This window comes from Schistocerca cancellata, chromosome 1 (genome assembly GCF_023864275.1).
Source record: "Schistocerca cancellata isolate TAMUIC-IGC-003103 chromosome 1, iqSchCanc2.1, whole genome shotgun sequence".
Lineage (NCBI taxonomy): Eukaryota > Metazoa > Arthropoda > Insecta > Orthoptera > Acrididae > Schistocerca > Schistocerca cancellata.
In genome coordinates this window covers 756,829,472-756,856,063 of record NC_064626.1, presented here as the reverse complement: position 1 = coordinate 756,856,063, position 26,592 = coordinate 756,829,472, and the positions used below count along the sequence as shown (strand labels likewise).

At 42.6% G+C, this 26,592-nt stretch overlaps 1 protein-coding gene across 1 annotated transcript in view; it reads left to right on the top strand.

Annotated features, from left to right (window-relative positions):
• Positions 1-26,592, top strand: part of LOC126100756 (follistatin-related protein 5-like) — a 250,945-nt gene that overhangs the window by 169,546 nt on the left and 54,807 nt on the right. Inside the window, exons 9-10 of the mRNA XM_049911410.1 lie at positions 4,274-4,395; positions 22,188-22,328. Coding sequence (XP_049767367.1) covers positions 4,274-4,395; positions 22,188-22,328 — 263 coding nt within the window. The remainder of the gene's footprint in view (positions 1-4,273; positions 4,396-22,187; positions 22,329-26,592) is intronic.

Genomic DNA, 26,592 nt, shown 5'->3' with positions numbered 1-26,592 from the left:
CCTTCTAGCTCTACGTCAAAGATCATTGTCAAATATATTTGACGGAATATTTGATCACATCTTTGATCAAATCTTTGACAAAGAAATTTGATAGTGTAATACCGGCCTAAGGGAAGCGAATGGAATGGAGGGGAGGCGAAGTGAATGGTGGGGAGTTCTGGACGGTGCGGTGCGAGGGGCAGTCGTACAGGACACACGGAGAGTGCTGGAGAGTGCTGGAGAGTACGGCACGGCGGTCGCACGGTCGCACAAAAGACTAGGACGGTGGAGCAGTTTGCGCATGGTCGTGGCTGATAGAAATATTTCGTAGTGCCCACTAGTGCACTTGTGAGATTTCCGTGGCTTCTGCAGTGAAGAAGTAGTATGCGTTTACAAGTGAATATCGCGTGAGATATGTTGTTGCTCATAACTAAATACGTGAAGTAAGGATCTGTTGTTTCCCTGTTATTCAACTTACATTTTATTTAATTGCTGGACCATCGACACTAATAGTGTTTTACAGTAATGAAGGGCATTCTTAATGGTACTTCTGCTATCGTACTCATCATTTAAAGTCGTTAAAATAGTTCCTGCAGAATTTATTTAATTGCAATCTTTCTTTTATAAATTTCTACGTTACATTCGCAATTTCCGAGTGATAGGAACATTTAACTATTCGTTTCATATACATATATATTTACACTGTATACTGTAGACTCAGCAGTATTTGGCTTGTAATGCGGCAACTACGTATCCCAGCCCCTAGACAACGAAACCAGCCAAAACTTTTAATATTTCAATTTTGAGCCGGAGGGTACGTAGTTGAGGGCCACCACACCACCACGATTTGTATTGTGAAAGCTCGCAATCTCCTCCTGGGGGATATCGTACCAGATTCTGTTCATTTCGCGGGTTTGATCTTCAAAATCCCGAGCAGGTTGGAGGGCTCTGCCCATGATGCTCCAGACGTTCTCAGTTGTGGAGAGATCGGGCGTCCTTGCTGACCAAGGTATGTTTTGGCAAGCACGAAGACAGACTCTCGCAGTGTGCGAGCGGGCATTATCTTGCTGAAATGTAAGCCGAGAATGACGTTCCAAGACGGGCAGCAAAACGGGGCGCAGAACATCGTCATCCTCGGCATACTCACAGCACTGCGGCACGTGGACGAGATTCGACGCCCCGTTTGGCTCCACTTCACCGCGATCCATCCTGGGATCACGATTCAGAAGCAAACTGCCCGCCCGCACATGGCGAGGTTTTCTACTGATTGTCTTCACGCTTGCCAAACCTTGGTCAAAAAGTACGGTGGGTCTCTTCCAAATTGAGAACGTTTGCATCACTATCGGCAGGACCCTTCAACCAGCTGGGGATTTTGATATCTAATACACCAGTTGGGAAGAATATGGCGCGGTATCCCTCACGAGGACATCAGCCAACGCCAACAATGACAGCCCGAATAACTGCTTGCATAAGGGCCCTACAGACTTGCACTATATGAAAAAAAGCTCTTTTTCTTCAACAAATCATCCTATTTCTCTGAAACTATAATCGCATGTTTGTCTTTACAAGCACATAAAATCCACTGATTTAGGTCCTGTTCGGATAATTCCTTCGTGTGGCTGCTTTCTCTTTTTTCCTGATTGTGTATGTGAGGACAAAAAATAGCCTACAAGCAGGAAAAATCCATTTAAACTAGGAAACAGGGACAATAATGATCCTTTACAAACAGATGAAGAAATATGCCCAGAACATTCACCATGCTGAGAAGGAGCGCGCGTGGGCCGAGATAGTGGGCTTTTATTTTGCTGTACGACTCTGTAGCCGAGTGTCACCACGAGAGACCCTCATGAGGGGGACTCGAGTTACATTCCCAGTACTGGTAGGGTTTTTTCGTTTTTTCCTCGGTGAGAGGAATGGATTGCGGTGCATCAGGCTCGTGATGCAAGCTTTGAAGCTATCAGATAGGGAGGTAGCGACTCTAAGGTCGAAACGTCGATAGCGGCCGGGAGTGCAGTGTGCTGACCCCATGATCCTCCATACCGCATCCGATGATGAATGACTGAGGGTGACACGACGGTTAGTCGAGTATCGCGTGCTCTTCAGTGCCTGATCGCGGTGTTTCCTTTTTTTCTTTTGTAGCCAGAGTGATCTGAATGTCACCTTGGAAATCTATTCTTTAGCATCGTCTCCAATACACTTGTTTTCAACACATAGTTTCTGTAGCTGATTTTAATTTTTGAAGTTTAAATAATTTTTTAAATTCAAATAGACGATTTACACATGTATACAGGAAGTTTCAATCTTTGAAAAATCTTATCTAGATAAATTAGTCGTTTGAACTATTCTAGTTATGTGCAGAGCAAATATGGAACACCTCAAATAATGTAGGAGGGTCGCGTTTTATTTTGCAATCATGGTTTTATAATCATGAGAGCATGGCAAACATTGGTTGCTGGATGAAGGATGGCAATGAGTCACGCACCTGCGGACAAAAGTAATAATTAAACTTCAATGTAATACACTTTTACGTCAGTTCTTCATATATATAACATTTTAGCAAGACAATATTTTGTGCATGGCATTAAAAATTTTCGTAACGGAATCATCAAATATTATATTTTAAAGTTCTCTTTGCACTAAATATTATTTAATTTTATTTTTATTATCTTCTGACATAAAGAAAATAAGTCTCATGAATAGTTTCAGTAAATAATTTCTCCAAATGTTTTAAAATTACAAAACAGCTACACAATGAACTCGTAACAGCAAGTTCCTGCATGGTTGTCCATTCGTTTTCGATTATAAATTTAATATGCACATCTCTGAGCTAAAGATATGTCCGATATTGAAACAGCTTAATTTTTTTCTAGGTTTCCCATATTCGTGGATGCAGACGACAATTGGTTAGTGCATAAAAACAGCTAACACTGCACGCCTTACTCATTATAACCATTTTGTTCTCTAAATCTTTGTTCCCCTGTTCTATCACTGTAATTTACTACTTAAGCTCCAGTTTTACATACCTTTACGTAGCTATTAATCTCTTCATCTGTCTTTTTCTACCTGATCTATTTTTCTCTGTCTGTGATTCCGCTTGTACTGTTATTTCACAATGTTTTATTCTACGTAATCTGTAGTGCACTTATGGTCTCCATAGATAAGGCAGGGTCGCCAGTAAGAAGGCATGCATTTTGATGGCTACTCCATTAGATGACAATATTTTTACGTTTTTGTAGGAAAAATGTGTTCAGTTTGTGCTAAACACGGAAACAGTCTTTACAAATGCACGTTGAATGATAAAGTACCTCTGTCATGAAAATACATTTAGCTTTCGGTATTTTTTCATGTCTGTTTTACGGTTCCTGGAGATAAAATTGTTAGAACACTAACTTATTGTCCCTTTGGTTAAAAAAAAGTAGTCTGTCAAATGTCTGAAGCCGTTGACATATACTCTATTATATATGCAATTTGGAAAGAAATAGTCGCAATGAATCTAGGTGAATGACATTGTGTCCCACGCTAGTGATACTAAGCTCTAGTTAAGGTGTCCATCTCGTCCTAGATCATATGCTAACAACGGTAGGACCAAATTAGATTTCACATTACACTCGTCTCCATAACTGGCTGACTGATCAAAACTATTTGACCTAATTTAGTAACGTACTGTGGCAGCTCTAGTCAAATGATAACGTATAAAATCAGACAACCTTACAAACAAGATGGTAAACCGGGAGAGAACTTATCGAATGAAACCTTTGTTCAACTTACGATAAGGAGTTGTGGGTGGAAGAAGGGCTTTAAGATATGTTTTTCGTCAGGGAAAGAGTTTCTGACACGTTTTAGCACTTTTCCTAACATCATGGAAGTATGTGATTCATGATTAGGGAATGTGGTAACTGTTCATCCAATAACCATGCTAAGTTAAATTTTTATAATTTATTTCTGAATATTACATTTCATCTTAAAATTAATGTAATTACTGCCTATGAGTAACTGTCAACACTATTTAAAATAAGGCGTAAGTTTCTGAAATCGATTTTGCTATAAATGGAAGCAGATCTATTCCAAATCCTAGTTTTAAGTAATTTCTACAATACTTTCAATAACATAGTAGCAAATGTTTTCAGATTATTTCAGTGAATTTGAGGATAACTTCCGAAAAAGAAAAGATTGATTTGGCATCCATGGGCTAACCAGATTTCGCTTAACTGTACATACTGGCGACCCTGGGTTGGTGTTCTTTCTTGCAATTCGCAGCCTGTCTCTCTGTTCTGGTACTCGTTCTTCGTTGCAGCATCACCGAAGGAGGAGCGGCGCTTCTTCGCTTTCCATGACTTTGGAATCTCGGTGTACGAGCCGACGGCTTGTCGCCTGTACCATCACATAAGGGGCAGCGACATCATACCTGGCACACAGGTATGTATCCACTAATATTTTGAAACCCTGTGCGTTACGTGTTTCCCGGAGAACGGTCAACACAGATTGTGAGTTTTCGCATTGGTCATTCTCTCGTTGACACAGCCAACATAGAATACTGGGCGAGAAGTGGGACTGAAGAGTGAAGAAAATATTTTATCCTACCTTCGTTTAAGGGACCTCCCCATTGTGAGACAACTTAGGACATGTACGGAAAATCCAACCATAAACTGATGCTACTTTCTTAACTCATAATCTTTGCTAGTTATGAAGTAGGCAGATGGAGCTTCTTTTCAAAATCTTTCGCCGGCGAAGAATGATATGACTGTTTTTGGTTTCCAGTATAATGAAGAAATGAGTAAACTTGTTCTATTAAAAATATTGTGAGTTACCCTTACATTTGACGGTACACATTGCGAAACGCAGTCATTAAATCACCACTATCTATAGAGAAACAATACCATTGCGCAAATGAACCATAAAAATAGACAAATGAATGACACCTAGCCTAATGCATGCCTCTCGATGTGATACCACCTTGGTGGCTGGGTTCTAAGCGTCACTATGTAGATACTTCTAACTGTGCCACATGAGGCCGAGTTAAGTGACTTCAGACTTTCTCTCCACAGACAAGTTTTCGCCAACCTCAAAACCATAGAGTCGAGATGCATCCGACGCTTAGAGCTACTTTTTAAATGTTTATACGAAAATAGTGTACAAACCTCTTACTTGCTGCTCAAATACTTACCTCATTTATTACAATTATGTATCATCATATTTGTCTGTAACTTTTAGTTTTTGAGCATGTCCCTTATGGAGCCAACTCTCGAGCATCGTGGTTCAGTACGTTTCGTGGTTGAATGGTCACTACTGTCTGTCATAACTCCCACTCCGTATGTGATGCAATGGGGGAAAACCATGTATGTTATCCTTATTACTTATTATTTTGTTTTGTTTCCTGATACAGGTAACAATTTCGTATAGGCAACATTAGTAATGAGTGAAACCTATCCAAGTCTGATATCTTTCACATAACACAGCGTGTAATGCGAAATATTTTCAATCTCAGTTTTCCGCGTGAAAGGGAAAATAGCTTCAATGAGAGTTCCCAGTTATACTAGATTTTAGCCTACGATGAGATGGATACCATGATGTCTCTGTTTCGAGACGAGTGCTGCATCCATTGTTGCTTTTACTGTTTAAGAAACGCCAAAAGTAACAAAGTGTCTATATCTGTCTCCAAATTAACGAGAAAATATCATTCCGCCCTTAGTTATCGGAATTGCCAGACAACTTTTTCAAATATTTGAGATTAAGGGAGAAACGTTTCTGTCATACACCCAAGACCATTCGCGCTGACCGTAAAAAGCAAGATTATAAACACTCCGTTTATCTGTATTTACACTCCTGGAAATTGAAATAAGAACACCGTGAATTCATTGTCCCAGGAAGGGGAAACTTTATTGACACATTCCTGGGGTCAGATACATCACATCATCACACTGACAGAACCACAGGCACATAGACACAGGCAACAGAGCATGCACAATGTCGGCACTAGTACAGTGTATATCCACCTTTCGCAGCAATGCAGGCTGCTATTCTCCCACGGAGACGATCGTAGAGATGCTGGATGTAGTCCTGTGGAACGGCTTGCCATGCCATTTCCACCTGGCGCCTCAGTTGGACCAGCGTTCGAGCTGGACGTGCAAACCGCGTGAGACGACGCTTCATCCAGTCCCAAACATGCTCAATGGGGGACAGATCCGGAGATCTTGCTGGCCAGGGTAGTTGACTTACACCTTCAAGAGCACGTTGGGTGGCACGGGATACATGCGGACGTGCATTGTCCTGTTGGAACAGCAAGTTCCCTTGCCGGTCTAGGAATGGTAGAACGATGGGTTCGATGACGGTTTGGATGTACCGTGCACTATTCAGTGTCCCCTCGACGATCACCAGTGGTGTACGGCCAGTGTAGGAGATCGCTCCCCACACCATGATGCCGGGTGTTGGCCGTGTGTGCCTCGGTCGTATGCAGTCCTGATTGTGGCGCTCACCTGCACGGCGCCAAACACGCATACGACCATCATTGGCACCAAGGCAGAAGCGACTCTCATCGCTGAAGACGAGACGTCTCTGGAAGACGGCCTAACGGTGTGCGGGACCGTAGCCCAGCTTCATGGAGACGGTTGCGAATGGTCCTCGCCGATACCCCAGGAGCAACAGTGTCCCTAATTTGCTGGGAAGTGGCGGTGCGGTCCCCTACGGCACTGCGTAGGATCCTACGGTCTTGGCGTGCATCCGTGCGTCGCTGCGGTCCGGTCCCAGGTCGACGGGCACGTGCACCTTCCGCCGACCACTGGCGACAACATCGATGTACTGTGAAGACCTCACGCCCCACGTGTTGAGTAATTCGGCGGTACGTCCACCCGGCCTCCCGCATGCCCACTATACGCCCTCGCTCAAAGTCCGTCAACTGCACATACGGTTCACGTCCACGCTGTCGCGGCATGCTACCAGTGTTAAAGACTGCGATGGAGGTCCGTATGCCACGGCAAACTGGCTGACACTGACGGCGGCGGTGCACAAATGCTGCGCAGTTATCGCCATTCGACGGCCAACACCGCGGTTCCTGGTGTGTCCGCTGTGCCGTGCGTGTGGTCATTGCCTGTACAGCCCTCTCGCAGTGTCCGGAGCAAGTATGGTGGGTCTGACACACCGGTGTCAATGTGTTCTTTTTTCCATTTCCAGGAGTGTATTTGAAGTTGTGCAGACATACGTCCATTAACGTTCAATGGCTCATATTCAACAGAGTGTGAAACACAAGCAATAGCTGCGAATAAGGTACTCTGAATACCTTGCACTGAAAAGTGGAAACACAAGCACCACATTTGCAGAACTCTTTATATAATAGTGACCACCCTACTGGCATAAAAACGGCAGTAAGCAGTATTAATGATTGATAGACAGCTGCTGCCCTCCTACCACAGCTCAAAAAGATCCACTATAGTAAGTATAAGCATACGATACGCCTCCATTCTCACTCGAAGAAATTGTTTTTTGACGTCATAAATTACGCCTAATTTTTACAATAGAGATTTTACCTACTCGTGGTTTCCAATAAACCTGCAGTTTCAGTCCATAGATTCCGAACTATATCCAGATTATGATATTTTTCATGCTTAATATACCACAAATTCCGTCTCTTGGAATAAACGTATCAGTTTCTCACAGTCTATAGTTCGTGTGTAGGGACGTCGGTCGATTTGAACGAAAAAAATAAACTTAATCTAATTTCACCGACTGTCGTCCGAAGTCTTTACGTTCGGACATAGAGATTGGTCGCACTGCAGTAGTGATTTGAAAAGACCGTCTGTCTTCCACCTGTGTCGGTCGTCAGTGGAATCCACCAATATCGGTGTCATTGTAACCGCAGCCCTAATGTTAATTGCGGAAGGTGTGATGAATGAAAGGCTTCTTCTCGGAAAAGCATACTGGTGGCGACATTCATACTCTTTTAGTTGCCAGTAACGATTTTCATGGTGACAGTACTTGGTGTGACTTGAAATATAATCCTGTAACATTTGTACCCCTCCAAAATTAATTATGTTAAGCAATGGGAAACTACCCACAGCTGAGATCGGACAATAGAGTGGGCGCTGTTTGCACAGACGAGTGAGCAACGGTGAAGTAAGTCCACATCCGGTAAGGCCAGTATCGGTAGGCAGTAAATGTTTAAACGTAGGCTTTCTCGGCTGCAGTGAGTTTCAACAAAAGTATTTTTGTTGTGACACTGGGGCATACTGTAAATAAAACAACTAACGTTTCGGCTATCGTTGAAGGTATTCGTGCTGTTGTCTAGTTGGGGAGTTGTCGGATCTCAACGGTATAAGAAGAGACTGTAAAAGATAAGGAAAGAGCAAAGCACCACGTTTTGCCGCAGACGACCCAATCGGGACCTACCGACCGCCGTGTAGTTAGCCGCATGTGGTATGGACGTACATTGGTCAGAACACCACTCGCACTGCCACTGCCGGCTTTTCCCGCCTTGGAGCAGCTACTTCTCACGCCAGTATCTCCTCAATTGGCATCACGAGGCTGGGTGAAACACGTTCCGATTCTCTGATCAAGAGAAAGTTCGCTGGCAATAGCGGGAAACACATCCCGATCCTCCGCATAGCAACCTCACACGTTGTCCACTAAGCTGCGGAGGCAAACTCAGAAAGTAAGGTTACAAATTAATTCATTCAGTGCTGCACTACACTTATAAGTGACATAGATACATGACACTAATTTTCAGTATAGCCACAACCTGTCACTGAACAACGGTCGGAACGCTCTACCAGTCATTCAATTTCTCGATGGCTGAAATACACTCCGTAAGCAGGTAGCCATTCCAGAATAGCTGTTGGAACGTCCTCATCACCATTTCAGCTTGCCGAAATGGTCGATATCTTATGGTGAAATATGTGGATCAGTCTCACCTCCGTCTGTGCGGCCTTGGTCAAATTGTTGGCCACAATTCACTACGGGTGGCTGCGAGATTTCATTTGGTCCATATACCGCCACAACTTCACTGTGAGTATGGGTACAATTTTGCCCCCAAACTCGTACTGTCCCGTGTATTTCAATTTTGTTATCCACGTCGCAGCAGAATTGTGTCTGCAGGAAACCCGGACAGTACGCTTTGCTCACAGCTCCAGATGCGCAGTGACGTTAGCGTGCGATGTGTGTAATGTACGTCATGAAGTCCCTAGATATGCTTCTGGGCTACTGCCCCTTCAGATATCCTCTTGTTATTCCTTGCGTTGACAGGTCAATTAGGGAGCAGAAAATGTTCTTTATTTAGACTCTGAAGCCACAATGACCACTTTTGTTAATGCTCCGAGGAGACGAAGCCATAATATTTTGAATTACCGTTAGGTGGAGTAATGTCGGATGGAATTTTCATATTCGTTAAGGTAACTTCGTAAAGAAAATTAAATTCTTGCGACAAAAAGGGGAAGATATTTTGGTGGCGATGGAGAATAATATGATCAAAGAAATTTAGTAAAAAATAGTTTTTAATTTGTCTGAATCTAACAAATAAAACTGCCCGATGTTGCCCCTTTGCTGGCATAATTTCGGACATTCATTGAATTTTGCACACCAAGGTCCATATTACACTCTAATGGGATAATTTATGATAGTGACAATCTTTTAAAAGATACCGACTCTTAAAAACATGTCTTACATGTTTAGAAAATATTTTTTTGTAGATGGTTACAAAATATTCTACACATCTTCAGTAAACATTTGACACATATTAAGAAAACTTTCCCAGACATACTTACAAAATATTTCATTAATAAAGACAATTTACTCATACAACAAATCAATAATAATCTACAATATGTTCTCAGCGAAAGAAAACTTCCCCTTCTCTTCTCTTGGAGTCGGCAACACTCTTACAATTTGGCCTTTGTGTGCAGTATCATCGTCGGGAATGGCAGGAGAAATAAACACAGGTTTGCTGCCTTGATATGGACGCAGAGATCTGACTTCCACTTCTTTTGCACCCACTTCTGTTGCGATTCTTACAAACTGCTGTCCCCCCCCCCCCCCAAATCACGTGTGGATAACCCACAAGAGCAAAAGCCTGCGCTTCCACAAGTGCTTCCTCTGCTCTGCTGCTTTCGTCACCAGTGGTTATTGCATCACTATTCACAAGCGACTCAGACACCGAGTCATCATTATCTCGCTGTCTCATATCGGTGCCTAAAATGGATTTCCTTGGGGCAACATCTAATTTTTCTTTTGTTGGACACTTGTGCTGCTTTTCATTCCATAGCGAACATTCTGAAGCATATCTTCAAAGCTCGAAGACTGTTCTTCTTAAAAAATTGTTTTGACAATTATCTCCATCAGGTAATTTTTTGAGGGCTCTTTCAGTGTCAAACGAAATTAATCGCACTGCACGGAATGCACTTCTTATTTTATCTTCTTCAGTTGCAGGAACTTTTTTGAGCGTTTCCTGCAAAAATGAGGGGGAAGCGTATTTCGATATTGGCCCACGGGTGCCTTTCTTACATTGCGTAAGCACTTCCCGCTAAGCAGCTTTTAAAGGTCTGAAGAAATCTACGTCTAATGGCTGTAAAATATGAGTACTGTTTGGTGGCAATAAAATAAAAGACATTTTATTCTTCCCACATTCATCAAATACTCGCAGCGAAATGTGACTTGAAAGGTTGTCATAACTTTCTGCCCCTCCTTTGATTTCAGGTAAGGCAGCGGAATAGCAATACACCAGTCTTCAAATGTAGACAAATCAGACCATCCACTTTTATTACGGCTATAGTGGATTCCTTTGGGACCTCCTCCTTGTCACGTGTCCCATAATTGCTCCGATTTCTAGACCACAAAGAGAGGTAACAATTTTCCGTCCCCAGTGGCAGCCATCATTAGTGAAAAACTAACTTTAAAAGAATCTAAAGTCCTTTCAGAATGTTTTCTTCCCCTCCCAATTATCACATGCTTCCTCTCAGGGTCCTCATACAGATTGACCTCTTCATAACTGATTACATGTTTGGGATCGATATTTTCCATTTTTTCACCGTCATTCTGGAAATATGGTTTCACTGTCTCATAACTCACTTCAGCACGTTCCCTTTTAATGTTCTCAGATAGCCGGACGCTTAATATGGCAGAGTGAAGCTGTGAGAATGAACGCAACCACTCAGTCCCTGGCATGATACAAGGAAAGCGTTTTTCCCTTCGTCCATATTTATCAAGACATCTTTTCACTATGTACCTAACATCATCAGAGGTAAAAGGAAAACCCCAGTGTGTAGCCCTTAAAATACCACGGACAAGTGTGCTATCTTCATGGTACTTAAGACAGAATTACTAGAGGGTTTGTATTTTTTAACTTTGTTCTCTAACATTGAACGTGGTACTTTGAATTTTCTTGACGCTTTTCTGTACCATAGTTTTCCCGATGTTATAGCAACAAGCACTTTTTCAAGATTTTTCAGGATCATAATTGCGCCTCGGAAGAGCACCAAGCATCCTTTTGCAAGTACCCTGCACTGTCCGATATTACATCAACGTGTGTAGTTACTGTAAATAGTTCACTAGACATTAACGAAAGTGAGATGTGGAGACAAACTGTATTCACATTTCCTTCAAAAGTGGTTCAAATGGCTCTGAGCACTATGGGACTTAACAGCTGAGGTCATCAGTCCCCTAGAACTTAGAACTACTTAAACCTAACTAACCTAAGGACATCACACACATCCATGCCCGAGGCTGGATTCGAACCTGCGACTGTAGCGGTCGCGCGGTTCCAGACTGAAGCGCCTAGAACCGCTCGGCCACTCTGGCCGGCCCACATTTCCTTCTTAAGATTTAAATAAGTGAACAATAAGCTGATTAAGCTTACCAGTTTCTTCTCTTCTTGTACAATAACGAAAGTTTTCGTATAAAGATAACTGGCAACAATTGTACACAGCACTGTAACCCGCTATACACTACTATTTCAACTTACAACTGCAGTGATGTGTGCTCGTATACGCTTGACAATATGTAAGGTGTACACAGCAAAACGCGCGCGTGAAATCAAAGCTTGCATTCAGTGATACCAACGTAAGAACATAAGTATGCTGTTACTCGTCCGAAATTACCCCTTTATCCGATATTTCCCCATCTTATGGCAGTAGTGCAGTGAAGTACTTTGTAACAGTCACTTACTGTTTTTTGTCAAAAATTCGTTGCAGGAAAGAGCTAAGGCAGATTTCTGCATTTACTTTCCATGCACTCGTATTATTTAATATTAAATGATGTTTGTTTCATATGCCGACTATTCGATCATAGGCACAAACGAAAAGCCTAGCTACCCACCGGGGTAGCTAAAATATTAATGTGCACTGGATTTATTATCACTTGGTGTTCTTGTTTTTCCCCGATGTTTACGTACTCTTGGCTTTTTTAGCCTCTGTTTGTCAACTTAGACTAACTAAAGCCAGGACCTTCAATTCCATTAAATTTTGATCAATATCCACCCACGGTAATTACGGTGAGACAAGAGTGGCGACGCCATCTAAGTTTACACTGTTCGCTTACGACCCGAGGCAAGTCACGAAATTAGGCCGTAGATTTTCGATTAGGACGCGTCCCCAGGGCACAGTAAGGCAGCAGCGCCGGCGCCGCCGCCGCCGCCGTCGCTGGCTGCTGACGCCGCGCCTGCAGAATATATGGTGTCGCCTTCCCAGAGGGACACACGGCCAGCGTTATAGCTCTGCGTCAGAGGGACGGCCTAAAACACTCGCTTTTGCAAACAGACCACGCGGAAAACCTATAGCACACACAAAAGCGTCGAGCTGCACAGACAACTAAATAATGTCTGATGTCAGTCTATTTATTTCACCATGTGGTGAACGATCTGTAGCATCATTCCCTGTATTATAAAACTGATGAAGATCAGAGGGACACCTGAACATGATGAATGCTATATATCAAGACTGGAACAAAAGTATATTTAATGCCAATTTTCCTTGATTGGGTTCGCCTGTTACATTAAAAAATATCCATTCATAATTCCATAAGTTAAAATCAGTTACTTATGAAATCCACGAAGGATATTTCAGCCTTTTGCCATTTTCAATGGAAAATTTAGTATTTTTATACAAATATGACGTTAAGTCATGCAAGAGAGAGGCCACTATCATTATAATAATCCACTGTAGCATTCGTAGACTATTGATCAAATTTTTGTTTCACGTTCAACTGGAAACGTTGTATTTAAATTCAGCTGTCACTTCTGGATATCTGATGACAGATAAATTCCGAAACGCGTCAAATGACCGATAAAGTCATTCCTTTCCTGGTGTCTGACTTTAAGCATTGAGTGAGGAAGAAATTTCTGTCAATCTACGAACGGAACACAGCATTGTATGGGATGAAACATGAACTGTAGGAAAACCGAAGCGGAAGAGAATCGAAGCATTTGAGATGTGGCGCTAGGGAAAAATGTCGAAAATTAGGTGTATAGATTAGGTGAGGAATTTTCGGCAGAACTCGCGAGGACGGACTTTATGATACAAGAAGAATAGCATATTATACAAGAAGAAGAGGCAGGATGACAGGACATCTGTTAACACATCAGGACATGGCTTCCATGCTGCTAGAGGAGGCTGTAGTGGGTAGAAATTTTAGAGGAAGACAGCCATCGCAATACATCAAGCAAGTACGTGAGGACATAGATTGCAACTACTACTCTCAGAGAAGAGATTGGTGCAGGATAGTCCCCGACGAGATTTCATTGATTTGGTGGAGGGTGCCAAACAGCGAATTCATAGGTCCCATCGGATTAGAGAAGGATGTGGAAGGAAATCTGCCGTGCTCTTTGAAAGGAACCATCTCGGCATTTGCCTGAAGGAATTCAGATCTTTTCATTCTAGTGTCAATGTTCTTGTGTTTTCTAGGGCTGCACCATATGAAACGACGACATGAATCACTCGGCAAGATAATCTGCCCTCTTCTCTAACGCCACCATACATTCGCCAAACGACTCAGTGCCTTTCTGTGAGGGAAACGCCAGCGGAGCAACATCTAGAAATCAACGGTGTACAGAATGTCCCGAGGCAACTTGCCAGGCTTTGTGCTTTGCTGGTTGGATCCTCTAGTATTTATGGCTAGATAATGATCCTTCAGCCGTCCTCTAGGGGTAGCACATTCGAGCATGCACCCGCGGTTTAGCAGCAGCGTCATTGATTACACTTTGATTAAAAACAAGCATTGGTGCCAGAATGAGATTTTCACTCTGCAGCGGAGTGTGCGCTGATATGAAACTTCCTGCACATTAAAATTGTGTGCTGCACCAATACTCGAACTCGGGACCTTTGCCTTTCGCTGGCAAGTGCTCTACTGTCTTTTTTTTTTTTTTTTTTTTTGAGAAAATCTCCGACGCCGGGAATCGAACCCGGGACCCTACGATTGACATTCTGTCGCGCTGACCACTTTTTTTTGTCAAATAGTGCCTAATTAGAAAATTAAGTAATTAAGGAAATGAATAAAACTGAAAATGTCCAAATAAAAGACATGAAGGCATTGCGGATAGTACAAATGGAAAAGAAACATGCTCCTGTAGCAATGAAATGAAATTCGTGTCGGGAGCGACACCTGCTCACGACCCGACGTTCGATAGAGCAAGAGAGCCATCTATCGACTCGTTCTCCAGACGTTGGTGTAAGACTGGGTCGTCTTCTCGAAATTAACTAAGGGTCCGTAAGTGAGATCGATGTCTATCTCGGCTTCTTCGTCTATCTCATCCCTCACCCGTCACACCCCATCTGGCCGGCGGGTCGGTAAATGTAAGTCGCAAGTAATTAGCGAAGTCTTGCCCATATTTCTTATGCTGTTGCAGCTTCGAGTGTCCATCCAGGAGAAAATGTCAAAAATCAATTTTGTCCTTTTCCGATTCTGTCTGAGCTACCTAAGCACGACTCACGTCCCCTCTTCACAGCTGTACTTCTGCCAGTATCTTGTCTCCTATCTTCCAACCTCATCTGCGAACCTAGCAGAACTAGCACTCCTGGAAGAAAGGATATTGCGGAGACAGAAGAGCAGAGAGAAAATCTCATTCTGGAAACATCCGCCAGGCTGTGGCAAAGCCAGTCTCCGCAATATCCTTTCTTCCAGGAGTGCTAGTTCTGCTAGGTTCGCAGAAGAGCTTCTGTGAAGTTTGGAAGATAGGAGACGAGATACTGGCAGAAGTAGGGCTGTGAAGAAGGGGCGTGAGTCGTGCTTGGGTAGCTCAGACGGTAGAGCACTAGCCCGCGAAAAGGAAAGTTCCAGAGTTCGAGTCTAGATCCGGCACATAGTTTTAATGTGCCAGGAAGTTTCATAAGCATTGTTGGCCGATACTTCCGGCGTAAGAATTCATCCTCATTTGCAACGTCAAAGAGGGCGGAGGAGCGGACACATGTTCAGGGAAATTTCTTGCCCCTGGGTGGGAAACTGACCCTAAAGGAAGAAGAATTAGGAATGGTCAACGGCATGAGGATGGAGAAGGCAATACAAACCACTGCATTGAAGACACATAGTGTGTATCAACAAGACATGTGGCCTGTAACTGAAAAAGTGTCACGATGATCTCTCCGTTGGCAAAAGATTCCGGAATAGTCTCCGATTCTGATCTTTGGGTGGGAACTGTCAGTCGGGAGGTGCCCATGAGAAAATATTGAATAACCAACGAAAGAATAACGTTCTACGAGTCGGGGCGTGGAATATCAGAAGCCTGAACGTGGTTGGGAGGCTATAAAGTCTTGAAAGGGAAATGCTAAGGCTTAATCTAGAAATAGTGGGGGTCAGCGAAGCGAAATGGAAAAAAAAGACCAGTGTTTCTGGTCAGATGACCATTGGGTAATATCAACAGCAGAAGTAAACTATATAATGGGAGTAGAATTTGTTATGAATGAAAAGGTAGGGCAGAAAGTGTGTTACTGTGAGCAATTCAGTGGCACGGTTGTTCTCATCAGAGTCGGTTGCAAAACGGTAGCGATGGAAGCTAAAGATGAAGAGGTGAGGAAGTATATGAGGATACCGAGTGGGTAATTCAGTACGTAAGAGGAGACGAAAATCTAATAGCCATGAGGGACTGGAATAGGGAATACTCTCTTCAAGAATTGCAAGAGGAGGAGGTGTACTTGGAAAAGGCCGGGAGACACGGTAAGATTTCAGTTAGATAACATCACGATCAGATTCTGGATTGTAAGTCGTAATCAGGAACAGATACAGACTGATATCACAATGTCGTATGATGAAGAGTAGGTTGAAATTCAAGAGATTAGTAAGGAAGAATCAATACGCAAAGAAGTGGGATGAAGAAGTACTAAGGAGCGAAGAGATAAACTTGAAAATCTCTAAGGTTATAGACAGTGTAATAAGGAATAGCTCAGTAGGTAGTACAGTTGCAGTAGTATGGACAATTCTAAAAATCACTGAAGTTGGAAAGAAAAACATAGGTACAAAGAAGGTAACTGCAAAGAAATCTTCGGTCTATTGAAGAAAGAAGTACAAAAATGTTAAGGGACTTTCTGACAGACAGAAATACAAGTCGTTGAGGAATAAAATGAATAGGAAGTGAATAGAAGCTAAGACGAAACGGCTGCATGAAGAATGTGAAGAAATCGAAAATAAAGTGATTGTCGGAAGGTCTGACTCAGCATATAGAAAAGACAAAACAATATTTCGTGAAATTAAGAGCAAGGCTTGTAACATTAAGAATGTAATGAAAATACCAATGTTAAATGCAGATGAGTGAGCGGAAAGGCGGAAAAAATACCACCGAAAGCATCTATGAGGGGGATGAATTGTCTGATGTTGTAGAAGAAGAGGCAGTAGTAGGTTTAGAAGGGATGGAGGATCCCGTGTTAGAATCAGAATTTAAAAGAGTTTTGGAAGACTTAAGATCAAATAAGGCAGAAGGGATAGATAACATTCCATCAGAATTTCTAAAATCATTGGACAAAGTGGCAACAAAACGGCTATTCACCTTGATGTGTAGACTGCATGAGTCTGGCGACATACCATCTGACTTTCGGAAAAATATTATCCACAGAATTCCCAAGAATGCAAGAGCTGACAAATGTGAGATTTATTGCAGAGTCAGCTTAACAGCTCATGCATCCAAATTGATGACAAGAATAATATACACCAGAATGGAAAAGAAAATTGAACATGCCTTAGATGGTGATCAGCTCGGCTTTAGGTCAGGTAAAGGCACGAGAGAAGCAATTCTGACGTTGCGGTTAATAATGGAAGAAAGAATAAAGAAAAATCAAGACACGTTCATAGGACTTGTCGACCTGGAAAAAGCACTCGGTAATGTAAAATGGTGCAAGATGTTCGAAATTCTGAAAAAAATAGGGTAAGCTATAGGGAGAGACGGGTTGTACACAATATGTACAACAGCCAAGAGGGAATAATAAGAGTGGACGATCAACAATGAAGTGCTCGTATTAAAAAGGTTGTAAGGCAAGGATGTAGACTTTCGCCCATGCTGTTCAATCTGTACATTGAGGAAGCAATGATGGAAACAAAAGAAAAGTTCAGGAGTGGAATTAAATCTCAAGGTGAAGGGATATCAGTGATACGATTAGGTGATGACATTGCTCTCCTGAGAAAGAGAAGATGAATTATATGATCTGCTGAACGGAATGAACAGTCTAGTGAGTACACAGTATGGGTTGTGAGTAAATCGAAGAAACACGGAGGCAATAAGAAATAGTAGAAATCAAAACAGCGAGAAACTTAACATCAGGATTGATGGTGACGAAGTAGATGAAGTTAAGGAATTCTGCTACTTAGGCAGTAAAATAACCAATGGCGGACGGAGCAAGGAGGACATCAGAAACAAACTAGCTATGACGCAAAAGGCATTCCTGGCCAAGAAAATCCTTAAATTAAGGAAGAAATTTCTGAGAATGTACGTCTGGAGTACAGCGTGTCTGGTAGTGAAACATGAACTGTGGGAAAACCGGAACAGGAGAGAATCGAAGCATTTGATATATTTGATATAAGGTGCTACAGACTAATGTTTAAAATTTGGTGGACTGATAAGGTAAGAAATGACGAGGTTCTACGCAGAATCAGACAGGAAAGGAATATGTGGAAAACACTGATAAGGAGAAGGGACAGGATGATAGGACATCTGTTAAGACATGAGGGAATGACTCGCATGGTACTAGAGGGAGCTGTAGAGGGTAAAACCTGTAGAGGAAGACAGAGAGTGGAATACATCCGGCAAATAGGTTGCAAGTGCTACTCTGAAACAAAGAGGTTGGCACAGGAGAGGAATTCGTGGATTCGTGGCTGGCCGTATCAAACCAGTCAGAAGACTGATGACTAAAAAAATAAAAAAAGGGTATAGGTATTCCATTTCCGACTACAACATACCTTACTTGCATTATACCAGGAAGCTTCACAAGGGACTTTTCCTTTGTACGCTGCTCTGAAGTCTCCACTGACGACTCTGGAATGTATCTCCTTTCAGAAAAAAACTGTCTGCATCGCTGAATGGTAGGCAACATACATTGGTGCAGATCGCAATACTCACAGTAAGAGCGGCAAAAGACGACAAGCTGTGAGACAACGTGGTATACCTTAAATATATGTAAGTCTCTACGAGGAGTTCAGTGTATGTACCGAAAGTGTGCTACAACGAACGAATGTGGGCAAGGCCGCGCCGAATGGCAGGCAATCCTCCAGTCTGGTGGGATGACAGACCCTTCCGCGAGCCATAGATCTTTGTGTTACTGCTCTCCCTCTGCCCTCAATTCGCCGAAGCATGTTCCCATGGAACATTCCATTTTAAGCGTCCATAGCTTACTTAAACATTATCTGCATCAATAGTCCTGAAGGTGTGTGGCAGAGGGTTCTTGTAATATCACTGTCTCATCACTCCTTCCCTGTTCCATTCGCAAATGGTGCGTGGGAAGAATGATTGTCAGTAAGCCTCTATATTAGCTCTAATGTCTCGAACTTCCTCCTTGTCCTCATGCCCCGAGATGCAAGTGGGAGGAAGTAATGTGTTGTCCGACTCTTCACGGACAGTATTCTCTGGAAATTTGAGTATTAAACTTCTTCTTGATCCACAATGCTATTCTTGTACCGTCTCCTACTGAAGTTTGTTGAGCGTCTCGGTAGCGCTTTCACGCTGTATAAACGATCCCGTGACGAGCCGCGCTTCTCTACATTTGATCTTCTCTATGTCTACTGTTGGTCCCTCCTGGTGGAGATCCCATACTGATGACCAATATTCAAGAACCGGTCCAATACACGCATTGTAAGCTACTCCCTTCGAGGATGAGTTACAGTTCCCTAAGCTTCTGCCTGTGAATATCAGTCTGGCATCTGCTTTTTTCTACTATTTGTTTTAAGCTGTCATTTCGCTCAAAGTCGCTCTGGATAGTTACTCTTAGATATATTATGGTATATGGTGTTTCCGTAATTGTACAGTAATGGATTTCTTTTCCTATATACATGCCTTACATTTATTTACCTTCAGAGTGAACAGCCAAAGCCGGTACCATTCCTCACTCCTACGCAGGTGATGCTGCAAACCGATACAGTCTTCTGGTGTTGCTGATTTCTTGTAGACAACACTGTTGTACGCGAACAGTCTTAAACGGCTTCCGACGCTTTGCACTAGATAATGTATATACATTGTAAAAAGTGACGGCCCTGTCTCACTTACTTGGTGTACTCCGTAAATTACCTATTAAATTTGTCGAATTTGTTCTGTTAAGAGCGACGTGTCGAATCATGTCTGCAAGGAAGTCTTTCATCCAGTCCCAAATCTGGTTCGATACTCGGTAAGCTCGTTTTTTTTTTTTCACTAAAGAGCAATTCCTGACGGTGTCGAATGCTTTCCTGGTGTCAACGATCACGGAATCAATATATAAGGCGCTATGAATCTCATGGAGGAACAGCGAACTGTGTTTCACTATGTCTCTGTTTTCGGAATCAATGATGATTTTTTTATAGAAATGATTTTCGTCCTCCAAAAATTTCATAGTTCTCGAGCACGAAACTTTTTCCATAATGTTACAACAGATTGATATCAACGATATAGGGCTGTAGTTACGCGCGTCTGTCCTACGCCTACTCTTGAAAACGAGAATGACTCCCGCTTTTTCGCAGTCACTAGATACCTTTCACCGCTCCAGCGACTTGCCATAAACTTACTGCTACTAGGGGAGAAAGTTCTTTCACATAATATCCGTAGAATCTCATCCTGATGCCTTTCCACTACAAAGCGATTGTAGTTGTTTTTCTATTCCCTGATCAGTTATCTCAGCATCTGCCATTTAGAAGTTCGTATTTTGATTGAAAGGAGTGATCATATTACGATCAAATGGTTCAAATGGCTCTGAGCACTATGGGACTTAACTTCTAAGGTCATCAGTCCCCTAGAACTTAGAACTAATTAAACCTAAGTAACGTAAGGACAACACACACATCCGTGCCCGGGGCAGGATTCGAACCTGCGACCGTAGCGGTCACGCGGTTTCAGACTGTAGCGCCTTTAACCGCTTGGCCACACCGGCCGGCTATTACGATCATCCACGGCAAAATAAGGAAGAGCGAATTTAGTATTTTGGCCTTCTCTCTGTCGTTTTCCACTTCGGTGCCATTGTGACTACTGAGTGAATAAATGTTTGTTTTCTAACCGCTTACTGATTTTACCCAAGACCAAAACCTCTTCGGAATTTTACTCAGATCCGTTGACAAAATTTTACTTTCAAAGTCGTTGAGAACTTCTTTCAGTTCTGTCGTTATGCTCATTTTCGCTTCGTTCATCTTTTGCTTATCAGCTGCATTTTGACTTCTCTTGACTCTACGATAAAGCTCTCTTTGTTTACGTAGCAGTTTTCTAACACGGCTATAGAACCATGGTGTGTCTTTCCCATATCTTAAAACTTTGTTCGGAACATAGTTGTCTATGGTGTACTGAAGGATACATTTGATTTTTCCCATTTGTGATCCGTATTGAATATCTCATGTTGACTTCTCCTCTACTCTGAAATTTGTGTCCTGTCACTCTTGCTAAGAAAAAAATATTTACCGACACTTCTCAACATTACTTATGACATCAGTGGTCACTGTCGATGTTAGCACGGATACCGGGTGCGAATTAATCTAGGTGAATTTAAGCTTCAAAACTGGGTCAGCAATGATAATCGGATTCTTTTATTGGTGGCCTGGGTTAGAAGTTGTAGTGGTAGAGTTATTCAGAGAAAACTTGTAGAACTTTGTGAATAAGATACTTGCTAATATCATATTAACCTTTCCAGCTTCTTATCTTCGAGGCCATTCTGAGAATAATGTGGCTGAAGTATCGTCGATTTCGGCAGACTATTCGTCTCTGATCACAAGCGGAGGTCCTCTGCACTCTCGAATTATCAAGGGGAACCCTACAACTCTCCGTCAGATAGCACAAGTCGAGAAATTCGTATCACACCGTCGCTGCCGTTTGACTGGTTTTTCTGGAACGTTGGTCAACAATTACAGCCTACGTGTACTGAGAAAGGTGCCGTTTAGAACAGGCGTCACTAGGAACAATCGGCAAGGTTAGCCCTCCGCCACGACAAAGCGCATCTACACGCCATTGCCAATTCCAACGACAAGATGCAGCAAACCCATTGGGAACTTTTGGATCACACACCCTTCAGTCCCAATCTAGTACCCAGTAACAATTATCTCTGCTTGAATTTGAAACAGCGGCTTCATAGCCAACGGAATGAAGATGAGAAGGCCGGCCGTGGTGGCCGAGCGGTTCTAGGCGCTACAGTCTGGAACCGCGCGACCGCTACGGTCGCAGGTTCGAATGCTGCCTCGGGCATGGATGTGTGTGATGTCCTTAGGTTAGTTAGGTTTAAGTAGTTCTAAGTTCTAGGGGACTGATGACCTCAGAAGTTGCGTCCCATAGCGCTCAGAGCGATTTGAACTTTTTTTTTTTTTTTAAAGATGAGAAGGAACTCAGGACTGCCCTTGTCAACTAGACCAGTTATCAGGCGGAGTTTTGGAGGGGTCTTGAAGAAACTATTGTACCGGTATGGATGGTTCTTGGAACTGTGCTGATGTTATGTGGCAAAGTAAAGAATGCTACTAAAATCACCAATAATAACTTTAATAATTGACTTATTATTTTTGTAAAGCGATCTGCCATTATATTTCGAATACGCCTCCACAGAGTGAAATGAAGGTGCGGCTGAGTTACAAGTGGAAGCTTGTTTAATTTTTTTTTCCAGCGTCAGCTGGTGTGCGGCAGTAGCGGTACCGCGTGCAGCTGGGGACAGGCCATCAACGTGGCCAACCGCTACGTGTATGTGGCGCAGCCCCGCAACGACCGCGTGCTCGTCATCAGCAAGATTCAGATGGTCGTCGTTGACGTAAGTAATGCCCGAGCTGCTTCTTCATTACTGCCGATTCTTTACTTTAGTTTTGAGGCTGTAATTAGTCGTAATGACACACTAGATACTAGTCGAAAGGCAACGTTAAAATATATATACTATCAGCAGGAGTGATTTTGATGGTAGTAGTAGGATGAGGAGGAGGTAGAGGAGGAGCAGCAATATAGGTCACTAGCCAAAATACCAGTCACCCCCTTGACAGAACACACTGGTCGCAATCGAGCACGGTAAAACTGATGTCAGGCTATCATGTGGCCCTCCACCACTGATGTATTGTCTAGGAGACGTATACCTGGGGCTGATAGGTCACTAGCGCCATTTTTTCGCCTAGCGACCACAAGATATGAGCCAGTGACGGACGGCGCTTCAGCAGGTAGCGCGAACATCATCGCTGCGCCGCAAAACAATCCCGTGTGAAACGTAAGAGTGAATCTCTTACGTATAACCGATACCATCGCTTCGCTTTCTTTGGTTTGAAATTTAGATCGTATTGTAATTCGATTTTGTTGGTTTCAGTGTGACTTTACTTTTATTGCATCACAAAGTACGCAAAGTGCGACGAGTGGTGTGAACCCAACACAAGAAGTGAAATGAAGAGAAAAACACGGCCAGGCCAGCAAATTCGTGAGATCGGCGAGGTATTGCACTGAAAAATATTATTTGTAAAGAGTAAATGCATTTTCGTAACAATACAGAAAGAACAGTACGTTGTACATTGTGACATATTGTCACATTGTTAATATTATTCTGAAACTGTACCTTTTAATAAGCTAACAGTCTTTTCACGAGTTGCAATATGTTCGCGACAAGGCTCCACACCGAATCTTTAAATATTTATTGCATTATAAATCCAGTCATGTGCCACAGAAGTTTGTTAATCAGGTAATTAATTTCAGTAAACGATGATCGTCAGACCTGAGTAAATCCCGCATACTACATAATTTGTGTCATTGCATATATAGATGGTACAGTTACGTTAATCAGCCATTCAGCCTACGTCATGAAATAAAAAAGATGGTTATCATGGACAGCATTAGGATCTACATGTTGACACTTTGAAGACAGGATAGTCTATTGTCGCTCGTTGGTAGAAACAGTTAATATTGAAAATATTAAACAATGAAAACAAAAGCTGCGAATGGTCAACAATGCTACGAAAGCAATTCGTATGTCATTGTAAAGAATAGCAAATAAATTAAAATATTTCAGCAAACTAAACATTGAATATTTTAAGTAATTTCTTAAGTTGTCTGTTAGAAGTACCTACTGTGTATAAATTTACACGTACAGATAAAGCACGCAAGTAGCTTTTTGCCGACAGACTATGCAAGGCATTGCTACCCGGGAGCCTTGCACTATATCCGGCAAATTATCACTTGGGCGCTCGAACTGTGAACACCAATCTCTCGTACGCGTACTGCAATTCAAGTCAGCAAAATGAATTCTACGTGACAGTCAGCTGTATGGAATTAGTAAGATCGGGCAATATGGACACGTGACAGAATGTTTCAAAGCAGCTGTCAGTTTTGGACTTGCCTGCGACCTCACCGTGAGTGAAGTTAATCGATTTGTGGGTGTACCATCGCAGTCTGCACAACGTTCCTACAAGGAATGGTGTGTCACTCGCAGTCATGTAACACGGTGTGAGAAAAGTGTTTGTATGAAGATCCTAACCGACGCGGATAGGGGCGCATATCACTCTTTTGTAAAGGACAATCGGTTTTATAAACAACATTAACAGCTACTTTCCAGTGTATGGGGGTCCATCTCAACCATTTACCGAGCAAACATGGCTGCGGATCCGCATGCAATGGGCAATTCAAGTCGAATACCTCGCGAAAGGCCAGCGTTCGTAGCGTCACACGAAGCTGAACGTCTTTAGTGATGATCAAAAAACAAAAACACAGAATCTGTACGGTAGCTGACTGCAAGCCTAAAGTGTATTCCAGAACGTCGCGGTTTTGCCTCTTTTCAAACAACGCAAGACGTCCAGCCCACGGAAAGCGCAACGAGGCGTTTAATCTACAGTGTGTGGACGGCATAGTTCATCCCGAAGGCACTTCTGTGATGTTGTGAGAATGGCTCAAATTGTTCAAATGGCTCTGAGCACTATGGGACTTAACATCTGAGGTCATCAGTCCCCTAGAACTTAGATCTACTTAAACCTAACTAACCTAAGGACATCACACACATCCATGCCCAAGGAAGGATTCGAACCTGCGACTGTAGCGGTCGCGCGATTCCAGACTGAAGCGCCTAGAATCGCTCGGCCACAACGGCCGGCGTTGTGGGAATGCTTTTTGTACTTTTTGACTTGGACCCACTCATTGAGGTTACCGTGAAAATGTACCATTACGTTTATTTCGACCATCTCGATGATCCAGTGTTGTTATTTATTCTACAGCTTCATGATGAGTATGCTGTGGGAATTCCCGTCATCGAAGATGACAACAGCCGTCTTAACAGTCTCCCTGCATACGTTCCTGGTTTAACGAAAAATAAGGCACCCTACCGCAGCTCGACTGTCATGCTAAATCACCCGGTCTTAATGCTTATAAAATATAGGGATATTCAGCGGGGGACACGTAACGAGCAACATTCCCACAATGCCATATCTCTGCGGGATTCAGTCATCAATGAGTGGCTTCAGCTGTATATGGCATGCTTGAAGGAACTTCTGGTCTGTCTTTCCCACCGAAATGTCATTATTAAGAGTAGTGGCGTTTTCACTCGATATTAGCGACACGTCTCCTGCTGGGCGACACATATTTTGTCCGGTATGGTGATTAAAGTATTTTTTTTTTCTTTGCACTCCGTCTACAAGCCACAAGTGGTCTATCGGGACCGTCCGACCGCCGTGTCATCCTCAGCTGAGAACCGGAGCCGCTGCTATTCGGTCGAGTAGCTCCTCAGTTGGAATCACGAGGCTGATTGCACCCTGAAAGTGACTCTCGTAATAAACAGTGTTTATGAGTTTCAAGCGAGCTGCAGATCTCCCAGTGTGTAAAACGGAAACGAATTCTGCAGGTCCCGAAACAGCCCATGAAATATATATAATATTGTCTAGATTACGAGTCGTGACGAAAAGAAAAGGTGCAGTTTCATGCAGTTTTCACCAACAGTTTCTTTGTTCATCGTTTTGTGTAAAGCAAGCCTTAACACCCAGAACTGATGGGCCTTCGAGTGCTGATAGACACCGTGTCATTCTCTGCCTTATGGTGCCATTTGGATGCGATTTGGAGGGTAGAGTGTATGAAACTGGAAAAAAAAAAATCATCGACACATTTCTGAAGATTGTAAATGCCGACAAGCACAAGAATTATCGTAGGATCAGCTTGAAAACTCATGCATCCAAAATGATGACAAGAATAACATACAGAAGAAGGGAAGAGAATACAGAGGATCTCTTAGATGATCAATTTGGGTTTAGGTAGGGTGGAGGCACCAAAGAGGCAGTTCTGACGTTGAGATTGATAATGGAAGCAAGACTGAAGAAAAATATACACACATTCATAAGATTTGCCGACATGGAAAAAGTGTCCTAGAATGTAAAATGCTGCAACATATTCGTTATTCTGAGAAAAAAATCTACAGAGAAAAATGGGTAGTATACAACATCTACAAGAACCAAAATGAAAATAGACGGAAAATAAGAGTGGAAGACCAAGAACGAAGTGCTCAAATTAAAAAGTGTGTAAGACATGGATGTAGTCTTTCGCCCCTACTGTTCAATCTATACAGCGAAGAGGCAATGACGGAAATCAAACAAAGGTGCAAGAGTTGGACTGAAATTCAAGGCGAAAGGATACAAGTGATAACATTCGCTAATGAGATTGCTATCCTCAGTGAAAGTAAAGAAGAATTAGTGGATGTGCTGAATGGAATGAACAGTTAAATGAGTGCAGAATGTGGATTAAGAGTAAATCGAAGAAAGACGAAAGTAGATAGGTAGTACAAATGAGAACAACGAGAAGCTTAACATCATAATTAGCGATCACGAAGCAGTTGAGGTCAAGGAATTCTGCTATCTAGGCAGCAAAATAACCCTTGACGAACGGAGCAACGTGGACACAAAAAGCACATTAGCACTGGCAAAATGGAAATTTCTGGTCAAGACTAGAGTAAAACGTAGATCTTAATATGAGGAAGATATTTCTGAGAATGTAAGTTTGAAGTGCAGCGTTTTGTGGTAATGAAACACTGACCGTGGAAAAACCGGAACAAAAGAGAATCGAAGCATTTG